This window comes from Dacryopinax primogenitus (assembly GCF_000292625.1).
Source record: "Dacryopinax primogenitus strain DJM-731 SS1 chromosome Unknown DACRYscaffold_19, whole genome shotgun sequence".
NCBI lineage: Eukaryota > Fungi > Basidiomycota > Dacrymycetes > Dacrymycetales > Dacrymycetaceae > Dacryopinax > Dacryopinax primogenitus.
The window spans coordinates 23,375-49,231 of NW_024467216.1; the positions used below are offsets into that span (position 1 = coordinate 23,375).

At 52.1% G+C, this 25,857-nt stretch overlaps 16 protein-coding genes across 16 annotated transcripts; 4 read left to right on the forward strand and 12 right to left on the reverse strand.

Moving 5' to 3' along the window:
* Window positions 1-907: 907 nt before the first annotated feature.
* Window positions 908-3,093, forward strand: DACRYDRAFT_57487 (seven-hairpin glycosidase; the record flags this gene model as incomplete). Its single annotated transcript, XM_040775449.1, has 15 exons — window positions 908-1,157; window positions 1,218-1,297; window positions 1,333-1,482; window positions 1,535-1,594; window positions 1,641-1,757; window positions 1,815-1,886; window positions 1,939-1,971; window positions 2,018-2,204; window positions 2,262-2,301; window positions 2,349-2,466; window positions 2,512-2,591; window positions 2,640-2,658; window positions 2,709-2,817; window positions 2,868-2,998; window positions 3,046-3,093. 15 exons carry the CDS (start codon window positions 908-910, stop codon window positions 3,091-3,093), a joined length of 1,494 nt encoding a protein of 497 aa, XP_040625204.1.
* A 15-nt stretch (window positions 3,094-3,108) lies between these two features.
* On the reverse strand, window positions 3,109-4,146 carry DACRYDRAFT_118616 (NADP-binding protein; the record flags this gene model as incomplete). The annotated part of the gene is made up of 4 exons (XM_040770621.1): window positions 3,109-3,566; window positions 3,617-3,772; window positions 3,823-4,028; window positions 4,082-4,146. 4 exons carry the CDS (start codon window positions 4,144-4,146, stop codon window positions 3,169-3,171), a joined length of 825 nt encoding a protein of 274 aa, XP_040625205.1. The 3' UTR covers window positions 3,109-3,168.
* A 778-nt stretch (window positions 4,147-4,924) lies between these two features.
* DACRYDRAFT_118617 (NADP-binding protein) lies at window positions 4,925-5,604 on the reverse strand (the record flags this gene model as incomplete). The annotated part of the gene is made up of 3 exons (XM_040770622.1): window positions 4,925-5,205; window positions 5,256-5,411; window positions 5,460-5,604. 3 exons carry the CDS (start codon window positions 5,602-5,604, stop codon window positions 5,108-5,110), a joined length of 399 nt encoding a protein of 132 aa, XP_040625206.1. The 3' UTR covers window positions 4,925-5,107.
* A 506-nt stretch (window positions 5,605-6,110) lies between these two features.
* On the reverse strand, window positions 6,111-7,384 carry DACRYDRAFT_118618 (lipase; the record flags this gene model as incomplete). The annotated part of the gene is made up of 7 exons (XM_040770623.1): window positions 7,110-7,384; window positions 6,831-7,053; window positions 6,525-6,783; window positions 6,415-6,476; window positions 6,301-6,364; window positions 6,178-6,251; window positions 6,111-6,123 (listed from the first exon to the last, which is right to left on the reverse strand). The coding sequence occupies exons 1-7, from the start codon at window positions 7,303-7,305 to the stop codon at window positions 6,111-6,113; spliced, it is 891 nt and encodes a 296-aa protein (XP_040625207.1). The 5' UTR covers window positions 7,306-7,384.
* Window positions 7,385-7,951: 567 nt separating this feature from the next.
* On the reverse strand, window positions 7,952-9,290 carry DACRYDRAFT_110750 (lipase; the record flags this gene model as incomplete). Its single annotated transcript, XM_040769115.1, has 10 exons — window positions 7,952-7,973; window positions 8,027-8,082; window positions 8,133-8,143; window positions 8,195-8,247; window positions 8,306-8,367; window positions 8,418-8,676; window positions 8,725-8,893; window positions 8,943-8,996; window positions 9,044-9,090; window positions 9,142-9,290. 10 exons carry the CDS (start codon window positions 9,288-9,290, stop codon window positions 7,952-7,954), a joined length of 882 nt encoding a protein of 293 aa, XP_040625208.1.
* A 758-nt stretch (window positions 9,291-10,048) lies between these two features.
* DACRYDRAFT_17993 (glycoside hydrolase) lies at window positions 10,049-11,533 on the reverse strand (the record flags this gene model as incomplete). The annotated part of the gene is made up of 6 exons (XM_040771323.1): window positions 10,049-10,183; window positions 10,233-10,287; window positions 10,333-10,572; window positions 10,623-10,917; window positions 10,962-11,098; window positions 11,145-11,533. 6 exons carry the CDS (start codon window positions 11,531-11,533, stop codon window positions 10,049-10,051), a joined length of 1,251 nt encoding a protein of 416 aa, XP_040625209.1.
* An 856-nt stretch (window positions 11,534-12,389) lies between these two features.
* DACRYDRAFT_118619 (glycoside hydrolase) lies at window positions 12,390-14,505 on the reverse strand (the record flags this gene model as incomplete). The annotated part of the gene is made up of 8 exons (XM_040770624.1): window positions 13,633-14,505; window positions 13,544-13,580; window positions 13,356-13,492; window positions 13,071-13,302; window positions 12,959-13,021; window positions 12,672-12,911; window positions 12,566-12,620; window positions 12,390-12,518 (listed from the first exon to the last, which is right to left on the reverse strand). Exons 1-8 carry the CDS (start codon window positions 13,907-13,909, stop codon window positions 12,390-12,392), a joined length of 1,170 nt encoding a protein of 389 aa, XP_040625210.1. The 5' UTR covers window positions 13,910-14,505.
* Window positions 14,506-14,669: 164 nt separating this feature from the next.
* DACRYDRAFT_110754 (uncharacterized protein) lies at window positions 14,670-15,872 on the reverse strand (the record flags this gene model as incomplete). The annotated part of the gene is made up of 5 exons (XM_040769116.1): window positions 14,670-14,837; window positions 14,899-15,152; window positions 15,444-15,498; window positions 15,550-15,621; window positions 15,681-15,872. 5 exons carry the CDS (start codon window positions 15,870-15,872, stop codon window positions 14,670-14,672), a joined length of 741 nt encoding a protein of 246 aa, XP_040625211.1.
* Window positions 15,873-16,220: 348 nt separating this feature from the next.
* On the reverse strand, window positions 16,221-16,902 carry DACRYDRAFT_24385 (uncharacterized protein). The gene is made up of 3 exons (XM_040773666.1): window positions 16,737-16,902; window positions 16,552-16,686; window positions 16,221-16,503 (listed from the first exon to the last, which is right to left on the reverse strand). Exons 1-3 carry the CDS (start codon window positions 16,824-16,826, stop codon window positions 16,423-16,425), a joined length of 306 nt encoding a protein of 101 aa, XP_040625212.1. The 5' UTR covers window positions 16,827-16,902; the 3' UTR covers window positions 16,221-16,422.
* A 65-nt stretch (window positions 16,903-16,967) lies between these two features.
* On the reverse strand, window positions 16,968-17,629 carry DACRYDRAFT_24386 (uncharacterized protein). Its single transcript, XM_040773667.1, has 2 exons — window positions 17,309-17,629; window positions 16,968-17,262 (listed from the first exon to the last, which is right to left on the reverse strand). The coding sequence occupies exons 1-2, from the start codon at window positions 17,573-17,575 to the stop codon at window positions 17,053-17,055; spliced, it is 477 nt and encodes a 158-aa protein (XP_040625213.1). The 5' UTR covers window positions 17,576-17,629; the 3' UTR covers window positions 16,968-17,052.
* A 1,331-nt stretch (window positions 17,630-18,960) lies between these two features.
* Window positions 18,961-19,743, forward strand: DACRYDRAFT_118622 (uncharacterized protein). The gene is made up of 4 exons (XM_040770625.1): window positions 18,961-19,038; window positions 19,086-19,137; window positions 19,189-19,416; window positions 19,469-19,743. The coding sequence occupies exons 1-4, from the start codon at window positions 18,987-18,989 to the stop codon at window positions 19,725-19,727; spliced, it is 591 nt and encodes a 196-aa protein (XP_040625214.1). The 5' UTR covers window positions 18,961-18,986; the 3' UTR covers window positions 19,728-19,743.
* Window positions 19,744-19,895: 152 nt separating this feature from the next.
* Window positions 19,896-21,006, reverse strand: DACRYDRAFT_96534 (uncharacterized protein). Its single transcript, XM_040777382.1, has 2 exons — window positions 20,529-21,006; window positions 19,896-20,479 (listed from the first exon to the last, which is right to left on the reverse strand). Exons 1-2 carry the CDS (start codon window positions 20,702-20,704, stop codon window positions 19,903-19,905), a joined length of 753 nt encoding a protein of 250 aa, XP_040625215.1. The 5' UTR covers window positions 20,705-21,006; the 3' UTR covers window positions 19,896-19,902.
* Window positions 21,007-21,421: 415 nt separating this feature from the next.
* Window positions 21,422-21,877, forward strand: DACRYDRAFT_57473 (uncharacterized protein; the record flags this gene model as incomplete). The annotated part of the gene is made up of 3 exons (XM_040775447.1): window positions 21,422-21,481; window positions 21,529-21,749; window positions 21,799-21,877. Coding segments are annotated over 3 exons (360 nt in total), but the record flags the coding sequence as incomplete, so codon positions are not given.
* Window positions 21,878-21,992: 115 nt separating this feature from the next.
* Window positions 21,993-22,380, reverse strand: DACRYDRAFT_110759 (uncharacterized protein; the record flags this gene model as incomplete). The annotated part of the gene is made up of 2 exons (XM_040769117.1): window positions 21,993-22,292; window positions 22,345-22,380. The coding sequence occupies 2 exons, from the start codon at window positions 22,378-22,380 to the stop codon at window positions 21,993-21,995; spliced, it is 336 nt and encodes a 111-aa protein (XP_040625217.1).
* A 108-nt stretch (window positions 22,381-22,488) lies between these two features.
* DACRYDRAFT_90898 (uncharacterized protein) lies at window positions 22,489-22,671 on the reverse strand (the record flags this gene model as incomplete). Its single annotated transcript, XM_040776982.1, has 1 exon — window positions 22,489-22,671. One exon carries the CDS (start codon window positions 22,669-22,671, stop codon window positions 22,489-22,491), a length of 183 nt encoding a protein of 60 aa, XP_040625218.1.
* Window positions 22,672-24,187: 1,516 nt separating this feature from the next.
* DACRYDRAFT_110761 (NADP-binding protein) lies at window positions 24,188-25,363 on the forward strand (the record flags this gene model as incomplete). The annotated part of the gene is made up of 5 exons (XM_040769118.1): window positions 24,188-24,325; window positions 24,377-24,582; window positions 24,630-24,906; window positions 24,965-25,186; window positions 25,241-25,363. The coding sequence occupies 5 exons, from the start codon at window positions 24,188-24,190 to the stop codon at window positions 25,361-25,363; spliced, it is 966 nt and encodes a 321-aa protein (XP_040625219.1).
* Window positions 25,364-25,857: the final 494 nt, after the last annotated feature.

The following is a 25,857-nucleotide window of genomic DNA, read 5'->3' on the forward strand; positions in this document are numbered from 1 at the left end:
TGTCTGTAGATATGGATAAATTCGTTCCATTTCAGTTCAGCGGCGTGCAGTTTTGTCATGCTTGTCACCCTAGTCCATATTAATGCGGTTGCCTCCGCTTACTCTCCTAATACCAGACTGCCGCCCAGCCACCTACCGAGATCGCTGACTTTGCTCTATCACCCGTCACTGAAACAGCTATTCTGAGCACCTTACATTATTCGACCCTCGCCGTATTCGTGGAATTCTGGGAAAAAATGGTCCTCTCGCGCCTTCTGAGCATCTCATTCACTCTCCTCGGTGCCACGATCTGTGCCGGACGGGTCCCTGACCCTTCCCGACTGCGGTAACAGGGCATTCCTATTCGGCGCATACAAGACCGGCCTTCTTCTCGCAGTCTACCTCCTATCTGTCTTACTACTCATGAGGCCATGAGGCTGTCTTATGCTCGCCCGCGAGGAAGCCGGCTGGCTGACGAGCTCCTATTCTGTCTGCTCTCTACATGTTGGCCGACCACGCCATTGGGGAATTCATCCCTTCTATTGTTATCCAGCTTCTATAACTGTACATCGACAGTGCAAGATCTTCGTTATACTATATCAGCGGTGGCTCCTTCAGCCCTGATCTCTGGATCTGGTGATCCGGAGAATGCATGCTCTGAAATGGGGCTGAAGATCTCCACACAGTTTCAGGGGCGTCTTTCTTCCTTCTCGTATGACATACGAAGTCCATGGGATGTCGAGTTTCTCCGCACATATTGGCATTATCGGTTTTTCGGCGTATATTCTGGTTCTCATTGTTCCCCTTTCGCCTACCATAGGGGATCAGGCTTACGGCTCACTCGCATGCGAAATGCATAAAATGTCACCCAGACTGCTGATTTCTAGCACGCAACGGCCGATTTCTACCGTCGAAAGTCTCACTGGCAATGTTGCGTGTTATTTTCCTATCGGGCCTCCTGGTCGTGACTCGGGGCGCCATCCAGCCGTCTGTCACCATTCCGGACACAGCTGCCGGATATGCCCAGCAAGTCGTTGATGTGTTTCAAACTGCTTACGGGGCATACCTCCAATATGCCAAAGGACATGATGATCTGGCTCCTGTCTCGAAGAGCTTTGTTGATGGGCGAAACGGCTGGCAAGCAACTGTCTGGGATGCCTTGGATACGATGCAGTTGAGTAAGTCTGTTTCCTATTACCTACGTCTGCCGTCACAACCTACCTAATACCTTGTTTCAGTGGGTTTGGATACTCTTTATGATCAAGCACTGGGTCTGATCACCAATGTCAACTTCACTCGTTCGCTCACCTCAGACGCTGTCGAGCAAGTGTCGCCATTATGCTTTTGACAGAGGCTTACCGCAATCATAGCGTCTTTGAGAGTAATATACGTTACCTCGGCGGGGCATTGTCGACATTCGAGTTAACTGGAAAGACAAACACGCACCTCATCGATCAAGTTACGGTCCTCACAGACCGGATGGCCTATGCTTTTGACGCTGGTGTATGTGTTAGGTCTCGAACCTGACGCTTTCTCATGTCCTTTTCATCGGAAGCCTGTGCCGTTCAACGAAGTTGACTTTTCTACCGATCCTCCTACTGCCCAATTCGGAACAGTAAGAATTGAATTTCAACCTCATGTCAGCGGCTCACCCTCGTTAGTCCAATATTGCTCAAGTTGGTACCCTGACCCTGGAGTTCTCCCGGCTGTCTGTTTATACTGGAAATGACACTTACCGACAATTGGCCGAAAACGCAGTTAAAGCCGTCATGGGGCAGGTCAGCGAGACATTTGTTAGTACACGATAGGATGGAGGAACTAATCACGCTTCCAAGCCTACTCCTCTGCCCGGTTTCCCGGCACAAGGAATCGATCCGCCTACTGGAACTCCGGATGGTGATTACGTGGTCAGTATTGATTTTGCCATTCAGAAGCTTCATACTGACTTCCCCAACACAGTCCTGGGGAGGCGGATCCGACTCCTATCTTGAGGTACCAACCATGATTTATGCGTACTTATGCCTGCTCATCCACGTAGTATTTGCTGAAATATGCCCGCATCACCAACAATGCCGACCCTACCTTCCTCAACGCATGGAAACAAGCAGTCGATACGTCAATTCAATATCTCCTAACCCAATCTTCTGTTGGAAACTGGACTTACCTCACCGACTTCACTGGTGGAGCGCCCTTCTATATCAGTTCGCATCTTGCTTGTTTCCACGGTAAGGGCAATCCCCTTTTTAAGAGAGATGCTTGAGGCTCACTTGGGCTTGTCGTAGGTGGCAATTGGCTGCTCGGAGGGAAATTACTTAACAATGAGTGGGTAAACGCTCTTCATGCTCCCCTACCAGTCTCAAAATTTACAGCACCATCTTCAACATCGGCTTGAAATTGGTGGATGCCTGCACGAACACCTATCACAGCACACCGACAGGATTTGGACCGGAGTTCTTCACATTCATCAATGTGAACGGAGCTTCAAGCGTAGGGCATGAACTTTTGTGAAGGCATCTGTCTCACAGCTTGCAGCTTACTCCATCCTCAGACGATTTGGCGTTCTATGACGAGCACGGTTTTTGGATCTTTCCGGGAGAGACTGACTATTTTCTGTATGTTCCACTCAGCTGACTCGTATTCCTATTGACGTCATGTTTTAGGCGCCCGGAGGTGCTTGAGGTGGGTGCACTTGGATTCAAGTCAACTGTGTCATTTATCAGTCCATGCAGTCTAATTTCTACGCCTGGCGAATGACCGGAGATGTCAAGTACTTCAATAATGCCGTTGCTGCGCTGGACAGCGTCACGACTTACTTGAAGGCGAATGCTGGTTATGCTGGTATAATCTGATCTCGGCCCACTTGTGATTGAGAGTAACCCCTGACACAGGACTGAACGATGTCACAAACCCCAGCGCAGGTATGATCGACGACATGGAATCGTTTTTCAGCGCAGAAACACTCAAATATCTGTATCTGACATTCAGTCCTTTCGACAAGATCAGCCTGGACGAATATGTGGTAAGTGGTCAATTCCTTGTGCCATGTCCTGCTCATCACCTGCTAAGTTTAATACGGAAGCGCATCCTTACGAGGCTCCTGTGTGGACGCATTGAGATACCATGTATCATATACATTATCAAGATATGTATATGGTCTTCTGCCTAAATAATGAATGAATTCGTCTGCTCTCACTTGCTGTTTCGACGCCAGAAATACTGCAGCGCCCACTTCCGTGGCCATAAGGTCATGAACCACATCCATGTCGAATACCCTCCCGAGTAAAAGAACCATTTCAGTTCCTTTCGAAGAAGCTCCTTCACCACTATCTTAGCGAATTGTTTGGTGGGCATGCAAGATGGATTAGTTTGACTAGCAGAGAAACGCTTTTGGAGGGCTTCATTCCACGGTTGGTAGACGCTCGTCGGAGATACATTGAAACCGTGCATGTTGTCGATGATGTGCGATTTAACGAAGCCAGGAAGGAGGGTCATGACTTGAACGTTGAACGGGGTACATTCGTGTCTCAAGACGTCCGCTAACGTATGGAGCGCGGCCTTCGATGCGGCATAGGTACCATTCCAAGGCACTGATGGAGTATCAGCCACGCCATGAGGACTGCGCGATCAAAGGACGAACCTGGAACCAGGCCGCCAATGGACCCGACCAATATGAACTTTCCCGATTTTCGCTGAAACATATGGGGCAGGACAGCCTGTGCCAGCCTGTGGCTGCCGAAATAATTCGTGTCAAAGGCCGCACGCGCCCAATCGACGGAGACGTCCAGGATTGGTCCTGTCCAGACTCGTGAGCATGTACAGCCAAACTCGAAACGAGATGCAGACCGAATGCACCGACTCCAGCATTGGACACTACAATATCGAGTCTCCCACATTTCTCAATGACCTCACGGACAGCAGCTTCAATAGATTTCGGGATGCACACGTCCATCTCAAGTGTTCGGATGTTATCATGTTTAAAGGTGGTCATCGCCTCGAGTCGGCGAGCCGTTGCGTAGACCACCTCAGCGTGTGGGGCAAATTCCTCACATCTTCCAAAAACTCCGGGTCAGTGTCACGACTGTGCTAGGCGCTTCAAACTCACAGCGCGTAGCCGATTCCTCCTTCAGAACAGCCGGTGATGAGCACCACAGGCTTGTTAACTTCCATCTTGGGGTTCGTGCAAGTGAGGGTTAGGAGTGAGCTGCCATGAAATTGGAGCGTTGGTGGTCGGCCAACGCGTAGGTTGGCCTCCACGGATTTCTGTCTCCTGGGGGACGACACGCGCTTCCCAGCTTACGTTCCCCAAGCCAAAAGTATATACTAGTACCAGGGAGAAAAGAGACCCGTAGTACTTTAAAAGAATGTTAATCATACATGCGATCCAGCCGACGAAGTCGACTCGTTCGGTGAAGGCTGACTCATCCGTTCACGGGCCCGGTGAAGATACATAGACTTGTGCGGACAATTGGTGATGCGTGGTAAATGAGGTCGCAGAGTTGCGTTCAGTCCCCTAAGCATGTTGCTCATCACGTTGACTGAATGGGCGTGGGTGTGCCGGACATTTTTCCTATTTTCACACTTGATCGCCGTGGTTGATTAATCACACCACCCAATATGATATAGTATGGTCGGAGACAAATATCCGATCAATTGAAACTCGCCGCACTTCATTATTTCAGTACGGCCAGGAGTCGGTCAGCATCCCATCCTGAAAAGACAATCGTTTCGTAAACTGAGCTAGCTTATCAACACTCTTTAGATCTGTTAAAAGGGCATGTATCAAGTATAGAGACAATGTGTACATGTTATTAGGTCGTGATATTGACCAACCCGCCGGCTCTTACTTGCTGTTTCGACGCCAGAGGTATTGCAGTGCCCATTTCCGTGGCCACAAACCCATGAACCACATCCATGTCGAATTTCCTCCCAACAAAAAGAACCATCTCACTCGAGTTCTCAGCAACTCTCTTACTACTTGTTTCGCGAGTTGCTCGATGCGCATGCACGAGGGACTTGTTTGACTGCCAGAAAAGCGCTTGTGAATGACTTCGGCCCAGGGATGATAGAGACACCGTATATCCTTGCATATTGTCGATGATATGGGACCTCACAAACCCGGGAATGAGGGTCATGACTTGAACGTCAAACGGGGTGCATTCGTGCTGAGGACGTCAGCCAGGGTATGGAGGGCAGCCTTCGACGAAGCATATGTCCCGTTCCATGGTACTGCTATAATATCAGAGGTGCGATGAGGGCTACGTGATTTAAACACGGACCAGGAATCAGACCAGCGATAGATCCAACCAATACGAACTTGCCTGATCGTCGCTGGAACATATGTGGTAGGACAGCCTGTGCGAGCCTGTGGCTACCAAAGTAATTGGTATCAAACGCCGCACGCGCCTTGTCAACGGAGACGTCTAGGATAGGTCCTGTCAAAGTGGTTAGCATGTAAAAGATGATGTTGATGAGTTGCGAACCGAATGCGCCCACTCCAGCGTTGGATACCACGATATCAATCCTCCCACATCCCTCAATAATCCTGCGAACGGCAGCTTCGATGGACTCCGAGCTGCACACGTCCACCTCAAGTGTCCGGATATTATCATGCGCGAAGCCACTCATTGCTCGAGTCTTCGAGCAGTCGCATAGACGATCTCAGCGTGCGGGGCGAACTCCTCGCATCTGGTGAGAACCACGGGTCAATGTTGGCATGGACACGACCCGGTCGAAACTCACAGCGCATATCCGATTCCTCCTGCAGAACAGCCGGTGACGAGCACTACTGGTTTGTTAACGCCCATCCAGCTGTTTTTCGAAGTGATGGTTGGCAGCGAGATGCATGGCTGGATAGCTCTCGTTCGTGGTTGTCGAATCTGTGGTTGGCCCTCCACATGGACGTACGTGTCTTCGGGACGACGGCAGGCGTTTCCCAACCTCTCTGTCTTCGAACATGAACTGTCGGTCGCGTCTCCCGTATTCGCTTCACAGTTCACTTCATTATTCATTCAATAACAACCAAATCGCCAATCAATTGATCACAAAATCAATTACCACTCCTTCTGTCTGTGTACGCTTATCAACAGTGCCATCATCCGACGTTATCCTCTCAGAAAGACCGGGGCAATCGGTCAGCATCCCATCCTGCAAGACGGTTGTCTAGTCAGTACCTAACTAGAAGTGCCGATTAGAACTCACATGACACCGGCGTACAGACCATCATGCGGACTGAAGCTATCATCCAGGAACGAAATTCCAATGGCACAATTGTACTAAGAATGCAGTTTGTACGTGCTCCGCCTGTCCGGCCAAGCCACTTACATTTTCTTGCCCCGGGCAAAAGTCATATGTTGAGCCACCGCTGGATGTGATAAAGACTTCTCCGCTGCTTAGTTGTTAGGTTGTTCTCGCGGCTCCGTTGCAGGTTCAACTTACGAGGGACGCTCGAAGCCAAAATCGGTCGAAGGTAGACGAGGCACGATATCGTTGTCGTTCGTCTGCGAACAATATCAGCCAGCTCAGGCTACCCAGGCAATGTCACTAACGACGTGATACAGTCCACCAAGATTGGAATCGACATAGTTCGCGAAAGCCTGGCTTCCTACGCGCGGCAGGCCGAACAGCCGTACGGTGATGGTCACGTTGACCTTCTCATGGAGGTACAAGGCATCGAAGAGGGCAATGGCTGCTCCGAGCGAGTGTCCTACCACGTAAACCTGCGTAGCACCATGGGACGAAATGGCAGTCTGAACTCCGCTCAAGACCGATGCGGCCGTGCTCTCAAAAGTCGACTGGAAGCCCTCACTGTGCACGATGAGGAAGGGAATAGAAAATTCAAGTGGTCCACCTACTGCACCTCGAGCCCAGATGTTCCGGGGAAATACGTCTGATCGATATCAACGAGCATGAACGAAAGGTCATCGATCCACGAATCTAAACTTGCAGTGTTCGTGCCTTGATGTGCAACCACCGCCGCGCCAGCGCTCGGGTAGTATGCCACGTACCAGTCTGGCACGGCGTCGTTATTTCCGCCTGCAGCGAGCGGCACCATACCAGGAAGAGCCTCGCATTGAGCTGGCCACAAAGTCAGACGAGCCGTTGCATTGGTCACCTCCTAGACTCCAACTTACCGCCACAGGACCAAGACATGTTTGACGCCGAAGAACAATAGGAAGCACTTGCCATATGTGCAAATGGCGTGATCGAAGAGATTTGTGCCGTCGTCAACGGTGTGACTGCCGCCGTATTTTCTCTAGGTAAGAGAGGGACAGCCAAGACGAACGAGAGCGCAATAGAGCCGAACAATGCAAGACGAATGAAGCCCATGATGGCTAAGAAGAGTCGTCGAAGACTTGGCCCACTAGGATGTGTTTACGTGCTCGTTTTACAGCGGCTCCTCAACATTACCGGAGGCGGGAATGTTCGCCGTATGACTTGTCACTATGGTCGTAGTGGCCTGATATTTTGCGGGGGAAAACATTGTCCGCTGCAGCACGCAGGACGTGATAGTAGTCCAGATGGCTCCCAGGCAACTCAGCTCATGAGAAGATCAGAAGCAGGTTGCAATGTAAGTCTTCAACAGGGACTTCCGCGGACCCGGCCGCCCGACGTTAGGTATCGGCCTTTGTCCCTGGACCTGCCCGCGTGGCTACGCCTTTCATGAGGTGACAGCAAGATAGTTCCTTTCACGTGCACATTGCAGGCGCTTCTTATTCGCGGATGGCTGCCTTCCAGATCAACCTAGCAGGCGAGGGCCCGAATTCACGAAAATGAACCTGCGTAAACAGTGATCTTGATGGGAAGACACTCCTGCGAGCGAATATCAGGAAGACAAACATTTGTTAACTTGATAAGCACTACAGCATTTAAAGGAGCAGAGTTCGTTCATGTCGTTAGGCCGTGCAGTAGTCAGAACCGATCCTAGAAAGGAGGTGAACATGAGCTTCGTGCGCTGGATTTGAGATAGTTGGAATTACATGACGCCAGCATAGGGACTGATAATTGTGCTTAAGAGAACATTCCAGGTACAGAAAACATATGCACGCACCCATCATGAGGACTAGTACTGTCATCAAGGAAGAATATGCCGATGGCACAGTTATACTGAGGATTGCCGGATAAGTGAGCGGTATACTCAAAAAGCGAACACTCACATTTTCCTGGCCTGGAAAGCGTCAATCACCTTAATCAATGAAAAAAAAATGAAGTATCTCACCAGGACATGAGTCGTATATGGAACCACCTACCTTGGTGATAAAGATCTCTCCCCTATATGGGTGGGTAAGAGATTCCCTTTCATATAGGAAGCACAAGGTATTCAACGCACGACGGCTGCTCGTAGCCAAAGTCAGTGGACGGAAGGCGAGGCACGACATCATTGTCGTTAACCTGAACAGAAAATGAATGCAGCTCATGCACATGAGAGGGGAATCACAAACAATGTGATACAACCCGGCAAGCTCTGAATCGACGTAGTTGGCGAAGGCTTGATTTCCTACACGCGCCAAGCCAAAGAACCGCACCGTGATGGGCAAGTTGACATGGTTATGCAGATACAAGCCATCCAAGAGACCGACAGCGGCCCCCAGGCTATGTCCCAACACAAAGAGTTGAGAAGCTCCATACGTAGAAATACCGGATTGAACTGCGCCGAGAATCGCAGAGGCCGAACGTTCGAAGGTCTGCTGGAAACCATCGCTAGGGTATGTTAGAGGCGCAGCCGCATGTCCGATGAATATCACATACTGCACTTCCATGCCAGAGGTGCCAGGGAAGTAGCTCTGGTCCAAGCCGACAAGGATGGCCTCAGCATCGTCAAGCAGTGACAAGATATTATCAGTGGTGGTTCCTTGATGCGCGACTACAATAGCCGACTCGGCGGGATAGAAGGCAACGTAATAATCCGGGGTCGCCCCTGGGGCTTATGAGTTCCGTGTGCCATGCGGTATTTACCTGAATGGTACCATTATCACCGCCCGTCAGAATAACTTCCATGCCGGGAAGAGCCTGGCAGGCGGCTATCAACCATATGTAAGAGTGTTCGAATAATAATTAATATACGTACAACCGCAAGACCAGGACATAACCGCAGAGTAAGAGCAGTAGGCGGCACTGATATTGCTTAGTAGGTTGCTCGGCCGCTCCGAAGGGATGAGCACGTACTTTGTCATCCAAGCAAAAGGCGTGATTGCAGAGATCTGTGCGGTTGAGAGAGGCGTCACAGGAGCAGTGTTCTTCCTCGGGAGCAAGGGTGCCCCGAAAGCAGCGCCAGATAGACCAAGAACAGCAAAAGCAACACGAAAAACAGCCATTCTTAGCGCGAAAGGCCTGACACGAGATGGAGAATGCGTCGTGGGAGACTCTACCTCGTTGGAACACAATAGTTATATACGAAGATTTAGAAAGAGACAACTTTCATCAAGACGGGCCCGTTGAGAAAGCATGTCCGAGCGACAATGGTTGAGCAACGTGAGACATTGGCAATTTGGAAAGAAGCTGCTCCTAGTCCACCAGTTACTTTTCTGGTTGCATTTTCGTCCTTCACTCGAACAGGTACAGCAGAAAACCATGTGTTTTGAGAAGCACGTGTTCGTGATCCCATGGCACAGAGTAGTATGGTTTCGCATGCAGCCCTACTTTGACAATGAAGTGCTCACGGTGTTGTGAGGCGTTTTCGTCCAAGCAAGCACACGTTGGCGCTTCTTGTAATACTAATGGCCTTCCCACCCATAAGAACAAGACATCATCCTGTAGCACGTTCTTAGTAATGTATGTGAATTTCGAGTCGATTCCGGACTGGCAAGAGAAGACTTTGTGGTCGTTATAAACAGAAGCACCGGAAGAGATTATGGGAGACCCTGATCACGCTCCAGAGAAGCTATTTTTGTCTCTGTACCACGCGGATGGTCCGAGCGGCTCATGGCCGAATCACTCATCGGACGCGAACATGACACTAGTACTAGTACTGAGCTTTTGTTATAGCCGACTTTCATGAACATCGAGTCTGCTGATAACGTGTGCAACAATGAACCACGTTTGAACGGTCATGCGGGTCAGAGTTATTGCACCACTAAGTGCTAGGAACGGTGCAGCTAGAGCTTCCCAAGGCGGTTGCGCACATCTCCGAGACACCGCTGGCATAGCGTTGGAGGCGTGCAATAAGCTCGTACGTCACTGTCTTCGGGTTTCCGTTGGAATCAAAAAGCTGAATAAGGTATATGAGAGGATAAACGTCTGGCATAAAGAAGACTTACGGTCGCCATTGCGACACCATGCCCATTGCCAGGAGTAATCCAAGAGGTGTCATCCCTATGACCAATCAGAAAGGAAACAAATGGTTCTCTGGGTACGGACCGATTGTCCCAGTTGGTGAATTCGAAGCAATTCGAAGCGTAGAGGCATGCATCGAGGTAGTCGCCCCAAATGGCGGCCTGATATCTCTGGTCGACAGTGTCGTTTGCTTGAATCCACATATCCATCTCGGTGATCAAGGCTTTGGCACCGAGCGAGTTGAGCTGGGCGAATGTCGCCTCTAGCTGAGCCTTAGGAACAAAGTAGCCAGCTTGAGCTCCGACATGAGACTGGTAACCGACACTGTTTAATATTGAGTTTATCGGTGCAATCAAGGCTGGCCAACCACCTACCCAAGGCGATTGTACGGGATGGACGCATTGGCGTTTATATCAGCCAAAAGCTTGAAGACGCAGTTGTCCTTAGCATCGCTTCCACCCGTAGAATAGTCATTGTAAACTAGCGTGGCTGTGGTGGGAGCATTCGTAAGAGCTGTCTTGAAGGCGGCGTAGACGAACTGCAAGTTGGTCTCTAGAGCAGTCGAGCCGCCGTCTGCGGTGACGGTCGGCCAGCGATCAGCGTTCTGCACACATTGGTATGAATTCATTGCCGTGGTCGCAGAGTCAGTAATGAGTTCATTCATCACGTCTGGAAGCCGTTAGCAGACGCAGAAGTACAGTTAAACGGCTTACCCCACGAACTAACATTAGTACCAAGCCCTTTAATCACACCAGCAACATGGGTCGGGATGACGTTCTGAACAAGGTCGGTGGCCGTAACGGTGCCAGGCAGCCAAGAAGGGAGCTGTTGATGCCAGAAAGTATTGTGACTGAATCATGTTAGAAGCACTTCGATCCGGCCAACGAGACACATACCCACGGAAAGTGGCGCCATGCGCCCCAGCCAAGGAGGAGACAGCCTCGCATGCTGAGAGAGTAAAAGTACCCCGAGTAGGCTCCGTGGCGTACCATTTACAGTCATTCTCAGCTACGACAGCTGAGAAAAAGGTGGAAAAGATGTTGCTTGTCCATGCTGCTTCAGCTGACGACGGCGTGGAGTACGTAGACCCGAAGTGGAATGTCGCACCCTTACGAGATGATACTTGAGATAGAACGCTGCGCAAGTTGAGATTGAGAGCTTCCGCCGCTGACAAGCGTGTTGAGCTGTCGATCAGCAGGGAAACCGTCGGTACTTGGGCTGAGATGGGCGTGACGAGGTACACAAGGGCGCCGAGGCCGGCAAGGGGTAAGAAAAAGGCTACCATCGTGCCCTGCCTCTCTATGTCGTTGTTTCAGACAGTTTAAATACCTGAAGAAACAACATCCCAAAGTCGGCGAGAACCGTTGGGAGAAAGCTCGGTCCGAATGTCAGTATTGTTGTGCTGAAAACAACCACGTCATACTGCACGTCCTAGATGACCACGCACAGATGATTTCTAGCCCTTATGCCAGAAATGGTTCCCGAGAACAATGTGGGGGCATAGAGGGACAGATTTCAAGTCCAGTTGTGAGATCTGCTGCGATTGACCGCGGTCATAAGGCGCTTCGCAAACGGGGCATACCGGCATTGGAGCCCAGAAGGGAGGAGAGGACATCATTTTCACGGTACGGGTGCTGTAAGAATTGGAGTTAATACCTAAAAGCAGTGTATTGAGGCCGAGGATGTTCCTCGAGACTATGATGCGTATACTTCTCGGCTAATCTCGACGAGAAGACCTTGTCGAAGCAGAGAAGAGCTTGATTAATATACACGTGTCATGTGCGTCGCACACATGAGATAGCTGGCAGTTCTATTCCAGCCTTGAATATAAAGAACAGCCCTCGGCATAGGTAGCAAGACGACCTGGGTTAGGGTAGTATTGCCGGGTAGTCCCCGAGGGGAATGACCCATATTTGGTCTGTCCAGTGTAAGCATAGTGCTCGGATGAAGGAACGTGGCAAGCAGTAAAGCGGTTCATCATGAAATGGGCGTCTGGCGTCCAAGTATTCTCCTGAAGGAAGAACTCTGGGGTTCCCGTGATGCGGAAGTACTTTGAATCACGTGATGTAAACAGATCAGTTCTTGGGCAGACTACGCGTACACATGTTGAAGTACAGACACACCCGACTGTATCACGTAACCTAGTACACCGTGCAGGACTCGGTTCCAAGTGCTGTCGCACACATCTCTGCGGCGCCTTCGGCATAACGAGCAAACCGAGCCATGATCTCGTACGTAACAGGTTTGGGATTGCCGTACATGTCAAAGAGCTACCGAGGATGTCAACACCAACTCCGCACAGTCGTATTTTGCATACCGTGGCTATAGCAACACCATGGCCGTCACCCGGAAGGATCCAAGAAGTATCATCCCTAGTATTACCAGTTAGAAAATGAACACAGCAACATTCAGGAGACACAGACCGGTTATCCCAATTGATGAACTCGTAGCAGTTCGAGGCATATAGGCACGCATCAAGATAGTCACCCCAAATAGCAGCTTGATAGCGCTGATTCACCGTATCATTTGCCTGGATCCAGAGGTCCATCTCTGTCACCATGGACTCAACCCCAAGGGCAGCAAGACGTGCAAAAGTTATCTCCAATTCGGCTTTGGGAACGAAGTACCCTGGCTGAGCACCCACATGGGACTGGAACCCGACGCTACCAGGATTTAGCCGAGTATCTCCTAACCGAAGGGAACCACCTACGCCATGCGGTTGTATGGAATGGAAGCGTTAGCGTTCAGATCGGCGATGAGCTTGAAAACGCATCTAGATATGGGCCAGACTTTGTGAGAGTGCGAGTCGAAGTCAATCTGACTCAGTCTTCGCATCCTGGGCGCCGGTACTGTAATCGTTGTAACTGAGACGCGTCTCTGGGCTCGCGCTCATCAAGGCAGTTTGCCAGGTCGCGTAGGCGAAGGAGAGGTTGGTGACAAGAGGCGTAGATCCGCCATCGTACGTGACGGTCGGCCAGCGGTCGGCGTTCTGAACACACTCCCATGATGTCATGTTGTAAGTGGCGGTATCAGAGATGAGCTCGTTGGTGACATCTGTCGAAAATTAGAGGACTGCATCTATACAGACGGAAAATGCGACTGCTTACCCCACGAAGTGACATTCCAGCCAAGGGCTTTGATCTCGGTTCCAACGTGAAGAGGGATAACGTTGTGCACAAGATCGTATGCAGTCACGTTGCCCGGAAGCCATGCCGGCAGCTGGTTGTGCCAGAAGGTGTTGTGTCTATGTTTCATGAGTGGGAATATCATAACAGATTAAGAACCACATGCCCACGGAAAGTTGCGAAGTGCTCCGCAGCGTATTGGGAAACCTGCTCGCACGCCTCCAGGGTGAACATGCCCCTCTTTGGTTCCGTCGCATACCATTACACAGATTCTCAGCTCGCATGTGAGCGAAGTAGGTCAAGAAGACCTCGCTTGTCCAGTTGGTCTCGGCCGTCGACGGCGGAGAGTAGGTAGAACCCCAGTGGAAGGCGGCGCCCTTCCGAGCCGAGACGAAGGGCAGCAGCGAGCGGACATTGAGTGACCGGGTAAGGTCATAGTAGAAGGGGTTGTCAATCAGGAGGGAAACATTGGGAGTTTGAGCAGACGCCACTGAGGCGAGTGCAAGTGCTCCCAAAGAGAGCGAATGTGCGAGCATCTTGCTTGGAACTCCCGCTTGCGCTAGGCAGACCGGACCAGCAGACTTGGCATTTATAGCACCATAGATGGGTGTTTCTAAACGGGGATAGAAAAGCAGTTGCAGTTGCGATCACGTTGTGGATCTGCCAGAACAGTTATTTGGGGCGTTAACTTCCCCAAAGAAGCACGAGGAGCAGTGCTGGCAGGTACAGCCGAGATTCCTGCGGCCAGCGAATAAGAAAGCGCCAGAATTGAACAGGAGTATACGCCGTTAGAGCAGGGTATAAGAATGCGATGACGGAACATAGCAGACGGAGATGGAGGAGTGGTCGAATCAAGCAGCCGAACTGCGTCTCCTGTGCATCATCAAGCGGAACAGCGAACCAAGCGTTTTCCTCAGCGTGTTCCTGTGTGAGAGGGATCTGGTCCAACACGCGGACGAGACCTAGTTCTCCGGGCTTGCCGTTGGGTACCGGGTGGGTTTGGGAGCCTAGTACGGCGGAGCGGAGCAGTGAGGCTTGCCAGTGCGCGTGTTGGAGGGCTTTGAGGGGTGTGTATGCGCGCCCGGTGTGTGGTGAGAGGGAGAGGGAGACGGTCTTGAGGTCGTCGAATGGCTGCACGAGGCGGAGAAGAGCGCTGCCAGTGCCCATTCGCTCGCAACTAGCACGCCACCCCAACCTCCAGAAGCGTCCCTCTCCATGTGGCAGCAACATGGCATCCCGGCGCAGCAGGCTGAGCACCCACCCCGAGCCCAATCCCCTTCCCCCTCGCAGCCACTCCTAGGCTAGTAGAGTAGGGACAAGCGCGAGCGCAAGTGCCTTGAGCCGGTCTGAGAGTCCCACTCCCTCCACGCCAGGCCAAACGACCCCAAGCGGGAACCAGTCTCCCACAGCGGTGTTCGTCTTCCCCCCCGCTTCACCCACCACGCCCACCGCAGCACCGACGTCCTACCCCCCCCCTGCCCCAGTCACACCATACCGCGATCCCCGCCAGACCCTGCGCGCATACTTCGCCGTCACGTGCTGCTCGAGTATCCGCACGGCTGACGAGGTTTAGCAGCGCACCGGATAAGTTTGGTGTTGCCCAGAGTTGGGGGTGGAAGAGCAGTTGTTCGAGGGAGGGGGCGGGGGAGGAGGGGAGCAAGGGCGCCCTGAGGGTTACCGTTGTTCTTGGCTTGGTTTGATACGCACACGCACGAGGTTTGTCAACGTTCTTCATGCTCACGCGTCTTGCATGTTCGTTCTTATGCTTATTCTTGTATTCTGATTCATGACGATCCGTTACATGTTTAGACTAGACACTTGACACTTGGTTTTTGTAGATCACCATTTTAAGACCATGTTTCCGGATTGTATTACCCACATGTTGGATGTTTTACGGCACTGCTCTTTTGGTTCTTTGTAGGACTTACTGTGCTACGCAGGTTGCGCTAGACGAGGCGCAGTAGGTCGTTTTGTTGCCATACGTCTGCATTTCCGTAAGACCAACTTATAAGAGGCCCGCCTCCATTACAGGAAGATCTAACTTTACGGCGTTTCTTACTGTCAACTCACTGTTCGGAAGCACGCTGTCGAACCAATTCCCATCAACATCAATCCTAGAATAGCCCTTCGAGGAGAATGAGTCCGAGTTAGAAGCGCAATGCGGCATTTCACTGACTAACGGCGCGCCCGACTCAACTGTTCCTGTCCTCTCATCATCATCCAACTCGAACTCGACTCTGGTTCCGGGCTGAACATATCCGGGTCTTTCAGTGATCCTTTTCCGGTCAGGAAAGCTCAGTCACGCACATTATATTGTGCAGGCACAATCCTAGCGGCGAGCACAGGTTCAAATTCTTCTTCGCTATAGGACCGCGCATATAGCTCTTCGGCCAGGTCGGCGGTCGGGATGTGCCGGAAAGACAACACTGAGGAATCGTCCACATAGCGAGTAGCTTTCACAGGCGGCAACTTGTTATCGACCGATATTGCCTTACCCATCCTCACGTGCTACTTCCGGGGCGTGCCAGAGATGGAGGAGTTGATCCGGTTTGCGGACGTAGTGTTCTTCTCGTGCGCCCGTTTCCTGGTGTCCTGTGTTCTGTAGTGACTTGCGTGAACGGGAAAGCACTGGCACTGCAAGCGCACTCATCACCCAAGTCGTTCTTCCTCTCCCACGCGCTAAACTCCTCCTCCCACTCCCCTCCTCCCACATGTCACGCACAGCCCTCCTCTCAGTCCCGAACAAGGAGTATTACCAATCCGCAGAGCTGGTTGAAGACTCCTCTGCGGGCGTGAATGACGTTTCGTTGGAGGAGGGAGATTTCGAGAGACTTCGGAGTCATAAACGCGTTCATTGCTTCCGACTCTGACTATCGGATATAAGGTCCGGCGTGCGAATGCACCAACCTCCCCCTCTTGTTGGTGACCAGAATCCCTCAAACCGTTCAAAGTCGCGCTTGGGCAAGGATACATTTGATCTGAGTACGAAGTTAAATCGGGACCCTACAATCCCCATTTGTGCCACTGGAGTACGTAGGTGGTTATCCGCCTACTTCGGGGGCATCAGAGGCTTGCATTCCATATATGTCTTCCCCGGATCTGCCGGCAGGGCACAGAAGAAACCCATACTCTGCATTCCGTCATCCTTCGTTTCCTATCACAGTAAGGCGGAGCGCACCTGCATCGTCTCGAACAGCTTCTTGCTTGTGCCGTCAACTTTGATACATGAGACGCCGGAGGATGTTCGCCGGCATATCTCAGCAGATTGGGATTGGTCGTCGGACGAGAACTCGTACATCGCATTGGGAACTTGCTGTATCAAGTTCAGCAGACCCAATCGGGTTGGGGAATGCGTGCACGCACCTGGACGAAGTCCTTGATCGTTTGTTTCCCTGCGTCGGGTTGTTTGCCCTTCGGCTCGCTTTTGGAGGATGAGCCAGAGAACCACGACATCTCTTGGGTCGTCGTCGGAAGTGTGAAGGAGAGAATTTTTGAGTGGGATCAGGTGATCATTCACTGTGGATGGTCGTCTCAGCCCTGGCCAACCTGAAGGAGGCGCTCACAAGATACAACGACGTCATCGATTGCTCCCGCTTACATAACGACCCTGTGACCCTCCAGAGCAAACACATTCAATAAGTAGAAATAATGACCTATTCCTCGAACCTACACAGAGCGCCTAATTGATCCCCAGGCTCTCGTGTCCTTCTGCCAGTGTCATCCCCCGCCCTACGCGTTCGGCCATCCCCTCTGCAATGTCCCGCCTTGTTGTCGCAGCGTTGAACTCGCGTTCTTCGTCTTTCAGCGCAAAGGTTGCCGAGCGCAAAGTATGGAGGAGACCAGTGTGAGAGGAGGAGAGGTCGTCTATATTTGAGAGAACCTTCTGGTGCTAAGGAAAGTTAGCAACATCCACGATCTGAAGACATGAGGCGAACCTCATCATACGCCCCAGCAGTGGCAAACCCGCTCCAGGTATTAGCTGCATCCTTCTCCTTGACATAAGGCACAATCCCATTCCATATCCTCCTTTCCTTCTCTCCCAGCACCCAGGAAGGTACGGGCATTCCCAGCAGCTCTTCAATTTCTTTCAGTCCTTTGTGCTGGGCACGCACACTGCGGGGCTCTTTGGGTGGCTCAGCGGCTGCGAGAGGGAGTCGAGAACGAGGTCCGACTGGTGTAGCAGGCGTGATGGATGGGCCCATAGGGGAAGGATAAGAGGGCGTAGCGATGTGAGGTCCCGAAGTTTGTGAGGAGAGTGGTGGTCGACGGAGGATAACAGGGCGAGAGACGGGTGTGCCGGATCCCGCGGGGGTCGCAGGGGAATGATACGACTCGGTGTTGCGCAGAGCAGGAGAACTCATCTCAATGTTGGGGGGTTGGGATCGCTGTAAGGGCTGGCTCGGACCATTGGAGGGAGGTACATCAATGGCCTCAGAGGGTGCACCAGGCGCAGAAGGTGCAGAGGAAGTTGGAAGCGGTCGAGAGAGTTTGATTGGTGAAGACGGCTTGTAAGTAACACCAACTTCACCTTCCTCAGCTTCCGATCTCGGACTCCTGGCTGGCGACCGTCCCCTTGACGGGGCAGCGCTATTTCCTGTTGAGGCTTCTGTGGGTCCACGACGTGGCCACCCATTGTCTCTTCCCCTGTCATCTCTGCCTGAATCTCTCCCCCTGGCGGTATCCGCTTGAGGCGGGCTGGGACGAGGGGGAGATCGAGGCCGATCTTCACCTCTCCCTCGAGGAGAGCGGTCCCTCATAGGTGAAGGGGTCCGACATCTCTGATGAGGGGAACGCGAGCGCCGCCTGGGAGAGAAAGAACGCGAACGCGACCGTCCACGACCACGACGCAGCGGAGAAGATCGAGATCGATCACGGGAAGGCGAACGGCGCCTGCGATCACGGTCTCTGTCTCCCCACCTGCGTGGCGAGGGACTTCTGCGATCTACCGAAACGATGGTCAGTAATACGGTGCACGAATACAGAGGAAAGGAACCTCTGAAATCCCTTCTCCTATCTCTGTCTCTATCACGTCTGTCCTCGTCTCTTCTCCGATCGATCTCCCTTTCTCGCCTGTCGAATTCCTCCCTCCTCGGTACCCATCCTTCCCTGCCGCCACCAGACGGTGCATCCCTCGACGGCGGGGAAGGGACATAAACATCATCGCCTCTCCTCCTCCAGTCGTCCCTTTCCCTATCACGCTCACTATAACGCGGACGGGCGAGATCTGCCAGCGAATCCGGTGGTGGTAGGTATGTTGACCCGCTTGGCCGCATGGCGTTAGGAGAGCGCTGTGACCGTGCAAGAGGAGAAGGTGACCGTCGCCTGCGATAAGAAGGACGGGGAGATGGTGGTCGTGCAGGTAGTGACATCTTCTGTGTTGCGTATGATTGAGCTAATAATTGGCGATAATCACAGAAAGTTAATCGGAAGAAATCACTTTCGGTCACAAGGAAGAGAAGACGCGCGCTTATATTTGATTCCGGGGATAGACACAGCCACTTGTTATGGGGAGATTTTTCCTCGCGTGAGCAACGCAAAAATGTGGTCAGCGCCATCCACTTCGCCGTTTTACACTTGCTCTACTACAGTCCTCGATATATTAAAACGTGAAAGATGAGGATAGAAAAGTGTTATTTTTGCTCCACGAATGTCTATCCGGGACATGGTAAGTTTCCATTCTCAGGTATCAGGGCTCTGCCAACAACACAACAGGCAGCGCATTCGTCAGGAATGATGCCAAAGTCTTTCGTTTTTGCTCATCAAAGTGAGGCTTCTCAATCCTTCCCTCCTTTCGATACGCCTGATCACATACTAGATGCAACAAAAACTTCAAGATGAAGCGCAACCCGCGTAAAGTGCGATGGACAAAAGCTTTCCGCAAAGCCGCAGGCAAGGAGATGATCGTGGACAGCACGTTTGAGTTCGAGAAGCGGAGGAATGTACCCGTGCGCTACGATAGGGAACTTATGGCGACGACGTTGAAGGCTATGAAACGGATTGGGGAGATCAGGCAGAGACGGGAGAGGGCGTTTTTCAAGAATCGGTACATCGCACTTCGGTGGTATAGGCGGTTGCTGACATCTTGGATTGTGTAGGATGGCAGTGGCGAAGGAGAAGACTCTATCTGCCAAACGCCGCAAGCTGGCTCTGCGCAAGGAGAAAGACGAGCGTATCGCAGCCGAGATGGCGGCTTCAGCTGCCGAAGCGGAACAAGAGATGTCGACGGAGCTTGTCGCCCCTGTGGAGAAAGCGGAGACGATCAAGATCAAGCGGAAGGTGCTGGTGCCGGCTACGAGGAAGCGGAGTGCACTTGTCAAGGGCGAGGGGAAGAGTATGGGCATGGACATAGACTGAGCTGCACTTGTAATGTCTTTGCGATGTGGAAGATGCCTATGACGATGTTTTTTTTCTCTTCCCGATACTGCGCCACGCCCGTTTACCGTAAGAAAGCTTAATTCCACTGACTCACACGTGGTAATGTTCGCATGTCTAAATCACTATAACCAAACAACATAGACAACGATCACTTCTACACCCTGGCATTAGCCTGCTTCGCCATCTTGAGCTTATTCTGCAACCTCCTAAGCCTCTCCTGCTCCCTCCTCCTCCTTTCCCTAGCCTCCTCTGCCTCACCCGCCCTATTCTCCGGGAGCAACTGCGGCCTCGGGGCAACAGTATACACGCCCATATTGCGCTCAGGAATTCGGATCCTCCGACTCTGCTTGTCGACCTGCTTGCCTTCAGCGAGGATCTTGGCCAGGCTGAGCTGACCGCTGCGGGCGGCCTCGGACGCAGCAAGTGGGATGTTGAGATCCCTGTAGTTGGCGCTTCGTCGGATGATTGGGCGACTCCACGCGTCCACAAGCTGGTCCGCAGCACGTTTGATGTGTTCCTGCACCCGCGGGCTCTTCGTGTAAAAAAGAACCACTTTGCCCAAGTCGCAGTGACGGAGATCGTCAGTCGGGATATACATCTTTGGGAGGACGCTGAAGAGGGCGTTCTGGATGTTGAGCGCAGGGAGGGACTTATCGACCTTGATTGGTTCGAGCCAGCGTGTGACAGCTTCGAGCAGTCCATTTTCGAGGATTGCGCTTTGATAGCTCTGCCTGTGGCTAGTGTCAGCGGTATTATCTGCTCCAAAGAGATAATACGCACCTCTGTAAAATATCCATCACCCCAGGCAGGAGTTTGAGCTTCTGCAGCGCAGGCCTATGCTCCATGATGCTCTCCTCATCCTCTAAGGCTGCAGTTATCATCTGTTCCTTGAGCTTAACGACCTCATCATCCGCAAATGTGTCATCCCCATCCTGCTTCCTCCTCCGGCGCCTCATCCCCTTCGGCTGTTTGATGATCGCATCAAGCTGCTGATCAAGCTCCTGCCTGCGTCTCTCTCCCTCCGTAAGTGGAACTGGAGCTGGTTCCTCTGCACCCTCTTCCCCCCCGGTGCGGGGACTGCGCTCCCTCCGCTCCCGCTTCCGCCTCTTCACCTTTCTCCCCTCGTCTCCCGCATCCTCAGCTCGCCTAGTCTTCTTCTTGATCTTAGGCAACTTTCGTACAGCTTCATCATCCTTATACTCTTCCTCTGCCCTTTCTTCGGATGGTGAGCGGGCAGGCGAGGGAGATGGGGAGATGGCAGCGCGTCGTGCTGGTGCTGGCGATGGGGGTGACTGATGACGCTTGTCTTCTTCCTCGGCGTCTGAGAGCTCTGACTCAGAACCGAAGATATCGTTCAGGAGTTGTTCTTCCTGTATTTGAAGCTATCACCTCGCAGTGTTACAACATTACTGAACACTTACCCTAGTATCAGCCATGATTGCAAGGAACAGAGAGAGATGAGTAGAATTATTTATGGCGACGAGGAGACAAACGGCGGCGGTTGAGCTTATATTTACTTCCGTTCGGAGACGCGGAGAAATTAATAGAGGACTCACTGTGAGAGCCGAAATGAAATGAACACCTTTAATCCTCTTGCTGTTGACCATTAACAAAAAGATGTGGTGCGAGAAATAACAATCAATGATATATATACAGTCTAAAATCCGCGTAGCAAACATATTCTCAACGCACAAGTCTCGATTCGCGCACCTTGCTGTAAACAATGGTTCGATGTGCGTCTCTTTTCCGCTTCATCTGTCGAGGTACTCATATACCCCAGTGCGCTGAATGCCACGCTGAGAAATCCGATCATTGCTTACGACGAACAACCGAGATGGTCTTCCTTTGCAAGAAGTGCAAGAAAGCATTTCGGAAAGATATGACGGAATATGACGAGCAGGACGAGTACTGCCCTCACTGTGATAACCACTACGTGCTGGATGCGTTAGAGCCTAAGGCGGCTCTGGGCTTAGAGGGAGAGGACGCGAGGGTGGACGCAAGGTAAGTGTTCTATTATGATGTCCGGGATAAGATGCCAATGCTACTGCAGGATGCTCAAGGACGACCGGGTGAAGAGTGACGCGCAGAAGAGCATATTTACCCAGGACTTGTCATCACGCCTCGGATGACCTTCTCTTCTACACCCATTGCTATGTTATATCAACGGAATGCACGAGTATCTCTGTTTGTCATCTCGAGGATGATCAATGTATATAGTGTCGAACTGGAACCATGTCGCTGTATTCAATCTTCCTCCAACCAAAGCTCCCCGATCTTCTTATCAAGCTTGATCAGCTCCCTCTGCAGCTCCACCAACCACCAAAGCACGTCCTCTCTCGGGCTCTTCAATACCTCGTTTTCTGTCATCCTCCCCAACCAATGCGCGAGGTGCGCAGCAGACCCATCGTCTTCCTCCATATCGTCTTCGTGATCCACAGAGTCACTATCGTTGCCCAGATCGTCGAACGGATCCAGTTCCCAATGCCGGGTGCCAGCCGTGATTCTACAGAGCTTGCTTTCGTCGACGTATATGTGCTGACGGAGCTGTATACCTCGGACATCAGCGAGCGATTGACAGCAGGCAACTGGTGCGTACCCGCATGAACTCCGTACACAGACCCTCCATGGACATGTTTGTCCATCCCAACTCCCCAATGTGCTTGTCCAGAAACTGCGGGGCACACATATGCTCGTCCTCTTCCTCTTCAGGGTCGGCTTCATCGTCCGACTCTTCCATGTCCTAGTCGGCAGAGCCATTTTCGTCGTCCGAGAAGACTGCCTCTTCCTCTTCTTCTCCGCCGAGCTGCTTGAGATAATCGGCGAGCACCTTCTGCTGTGTCTCTATATCCCCTTGTGAAAAGAGGTCCGCCTGTGCAGACGCGAGGATTTCGGGTTTTGCGAGCGCAAGGAGTTGCGATGTCATCCTTTGTCGAGGGAGATGTTGGGGTGAGGGGAGGAAGAAAGGAATACGACCGCAGAGGATTGCTCGATTGAAGTTATATAAGCTCGCAGTGATAAGAGACCCGGAGTTCTGCCGACACTGACTCGGGATCAGATACACATTCCGACACTACACTTGTGAGTCACAGTGAAAACACGATTCCAAACAGGACAACGCAAGTCATCACTGGGCACGTGACGCGCGCAGAGCCAGCTCTCCCAACGTGTACACAGCCGATATGCCTGCAGCCCTAGGAACGTCCAGCAGGGCTCCTCCGTTCGCCCAGCCCGCATCCCCGTTATGCCGTACTGTCAACCCCAGTCCAGGGATCCTCAAGACCCCAAGTGAGCTCTCGGTGAAGACGAGCAGCTGTCGAGCTTAACAGGTTCCAGGATTCCGGCTTCCGAACTTCTGGCTGATGCGGGGAGTTAAGGAAGTTGGAGGTTGGCGCCGTCGTGTCAGGTTTGATAATTGAGGGATAGTTATATGATTCCACAAGCGGGTTGATCATGTCCTTGTACCAATGAATATATCATTGTTCCTTAACGAGAAGCCCGGTGACTTACAGTTTTCCCTTGTGGCTCTCGAGACTCCGAGGAACAGACCAGTGATACTCTGTTGCATGCGTTGCAAATTCTGTTCAAGATGATTCGAGAAAGGGACTGTTGTTCATGTCCGGCATGCGGGATGCTGATGGATCACCAATCGCCTCGTTCGTGGCGTTCAAGAAGGCTGGACAGAACGAGCTTTGGTAGGAAATGAGGACGTATGTCTTCCCTCGGTGATGACGCCGCTTGAATCTTGCGTATATGCAGAAGGGAAATATGCCGAGCTGCGTGCCCGAGTCCATCACTTGTTGACAAAGAAGAATAGCCGGTTATCACGTACGGATGATGGGGCGGCAATCATCGGGTCCAGGCTTGTATGCAAAGAACATCAGATGTGTGATGTCATTCATGCAATGTAATTTTAACGTGGCCGCATGAGATCCCATCCGTCTTTGTTGGCGCAGATGTCGATGTAGACAAATAGTAAAGTTGGTCGTTCTTTCGTAAACCCATTTGACACAGCCTTGGAGTTCCCACGGTTCGCAGCAGACAAAGCACAGCCCGCTCTCTCAATTCACGGGCGAGTAAAGCTCCGAATCACGTGTTAATTGCAGGGTTCTCCCAGGGTCGGCCGTCGCGCGCCCATCAGTTCACCCAGACGTCCCCTTTGCACAAACGGCCATGGCGGCGTCGTCGCCGAAATTCCATCCTCTCAAGTCACTTGCTCGGATTCCTCTACCAGAATGTTCGTCGAATATCCCGCCATGTCTGCCGCTGCTGCGCTCAAGCCGTCTATCCAACCGATCGACTCTCCGGCGTTCTGATGTTTGTTCTTGGACGGACCATTCCTGTGTCCATCGTATTTCCCTTCATCTCAGGGAGCCCATATATCCCTTGCTGGATTGCCCCCTTTCTGCAGATAACAATCTACACTCCCATTTGACCACACAATGGAGTCTCTCCCATCACTCTACACTTCTATGTTTCCCCCCGCGCCGAAATGGGGGTTCAACGACATCCCTAGTCTGAAGGGCAAGGTCGTCATCGTCACCGGCGGTAATACAGGCATCGCGGAGGTCATGTGCCGCGTGAGTTCCTTTCGTTTTGGTTGTATCTAGTCCGTAGTTGACACCACGCAGGAACTACTCAACCACGACGCAAAACTGTACATCCTCGCCCGCTCTCTTGGGAAAGCAGACGCAGCGATCGCGGACCTTGTCAAGAAGACAGGGAAGACGAACGTCAAAGCGATCCAGTGCGATCTTGCCGATCTGAGGAGTGTGAAGCGTGCTGCAGCCGAGTTCCTCTCTAAGGAGAGACAGCTGCATATACTGTTCAACTCTGCGTGCGTCTCCTCCCCTTCCGCTTCGCTTCCTAGCTGATACCGAGCAGAGGGGTGATGTATGCACCGATGAGCATGCTCACATCCCAAGGCTACGACCTGCAATTCGGCACCAACGTCCTAGGTCACTTCTACCTCACCCAGCTGCTCCTTCCCGTCCTCCTCTCTACCGCAGCTGCAAACCCTGGCCAGGTCCGTGTGGTCACCACGAGCAGTAGCGCAAACCACGGCGCACCGTCCAAGGGGATTATTTATGAGTACTTGAAGGACGGACCACAGAGGACTAAGAAGGGGGACAGTTATATGGAGTACTATATGTCCAAATGGGTACGTTTCTTCCTTTCCAGGCGCATATATCAAGTTCTGACCGGATTGAACCACCCAGGGCAACGCTGTCTACGCGCAGGAGCTTGGACGGAGATATGGCAACCAAGGTCTGTTCAGCTGCGCCCTCGACCCGGGCTGGATCCGCACAAACTTGTGGCAGTATCAAGGCAACATCAGGGGCTTGATGACCGGGTGGATGCTAAATGATGTCGAACACGGCGCTTTGACTCCTCTGTATGCCGGCACCGCGCCAGAAGCGGCAAAATGCCCTAACGGCCAGGTGGGCTACCTCTCACCGCTCTATCTCTCGCTGTGCGCTAACGAGACACTACAGTTCTTCGTCCCCTGGGCCAGGGCTGGCAGAGCAAGAAAGGACACCGAATACCCCGAAGCGGGCAAGAAGCTCTGGGAGTACTGTGTTGCCCAAGTGCAGGCGTTCGAGGCTCAGCGCTCATAGTTGCCCGCCGCTTACCGCCGTAAGGTCGATGCCCCTGTGATGTTTTGCTCTTTAATCTTGATGTATTCTATGCCCTTTCCTTGAAGCGCTTGAGTGGATGGTCTGTGAGCTCTGTGATCCTGATCATGTGACATGGACGAGAGTGCATGCCCATGTGTCCACCTGATGGGTACTTAACTGCAGCTGAGGTGGCGAGACATTTTCACCACGCCAAACCCGACAATACCCACCATGATAATCACAATGGACTGGCCGCTGCTTCTATGGAGGACCCACTCTTTGGAATGGACTTTCGGAACCGGAGGGTACCTTGTCAACGTAACGTGCGTTGGAGTGTTTGAGACCACAAATTAAAAGGTTACAGATCGGGTCCAATCTGTCCCTTCTGGCTTCTTTTCCAACATAAGTATTACGTGATGAGAGCGTGTCCATTGAAATCAAGTCCGAAACCAACCCTTTCAATCTTCTGATGTGTCTCATATCCAGGGTATGTA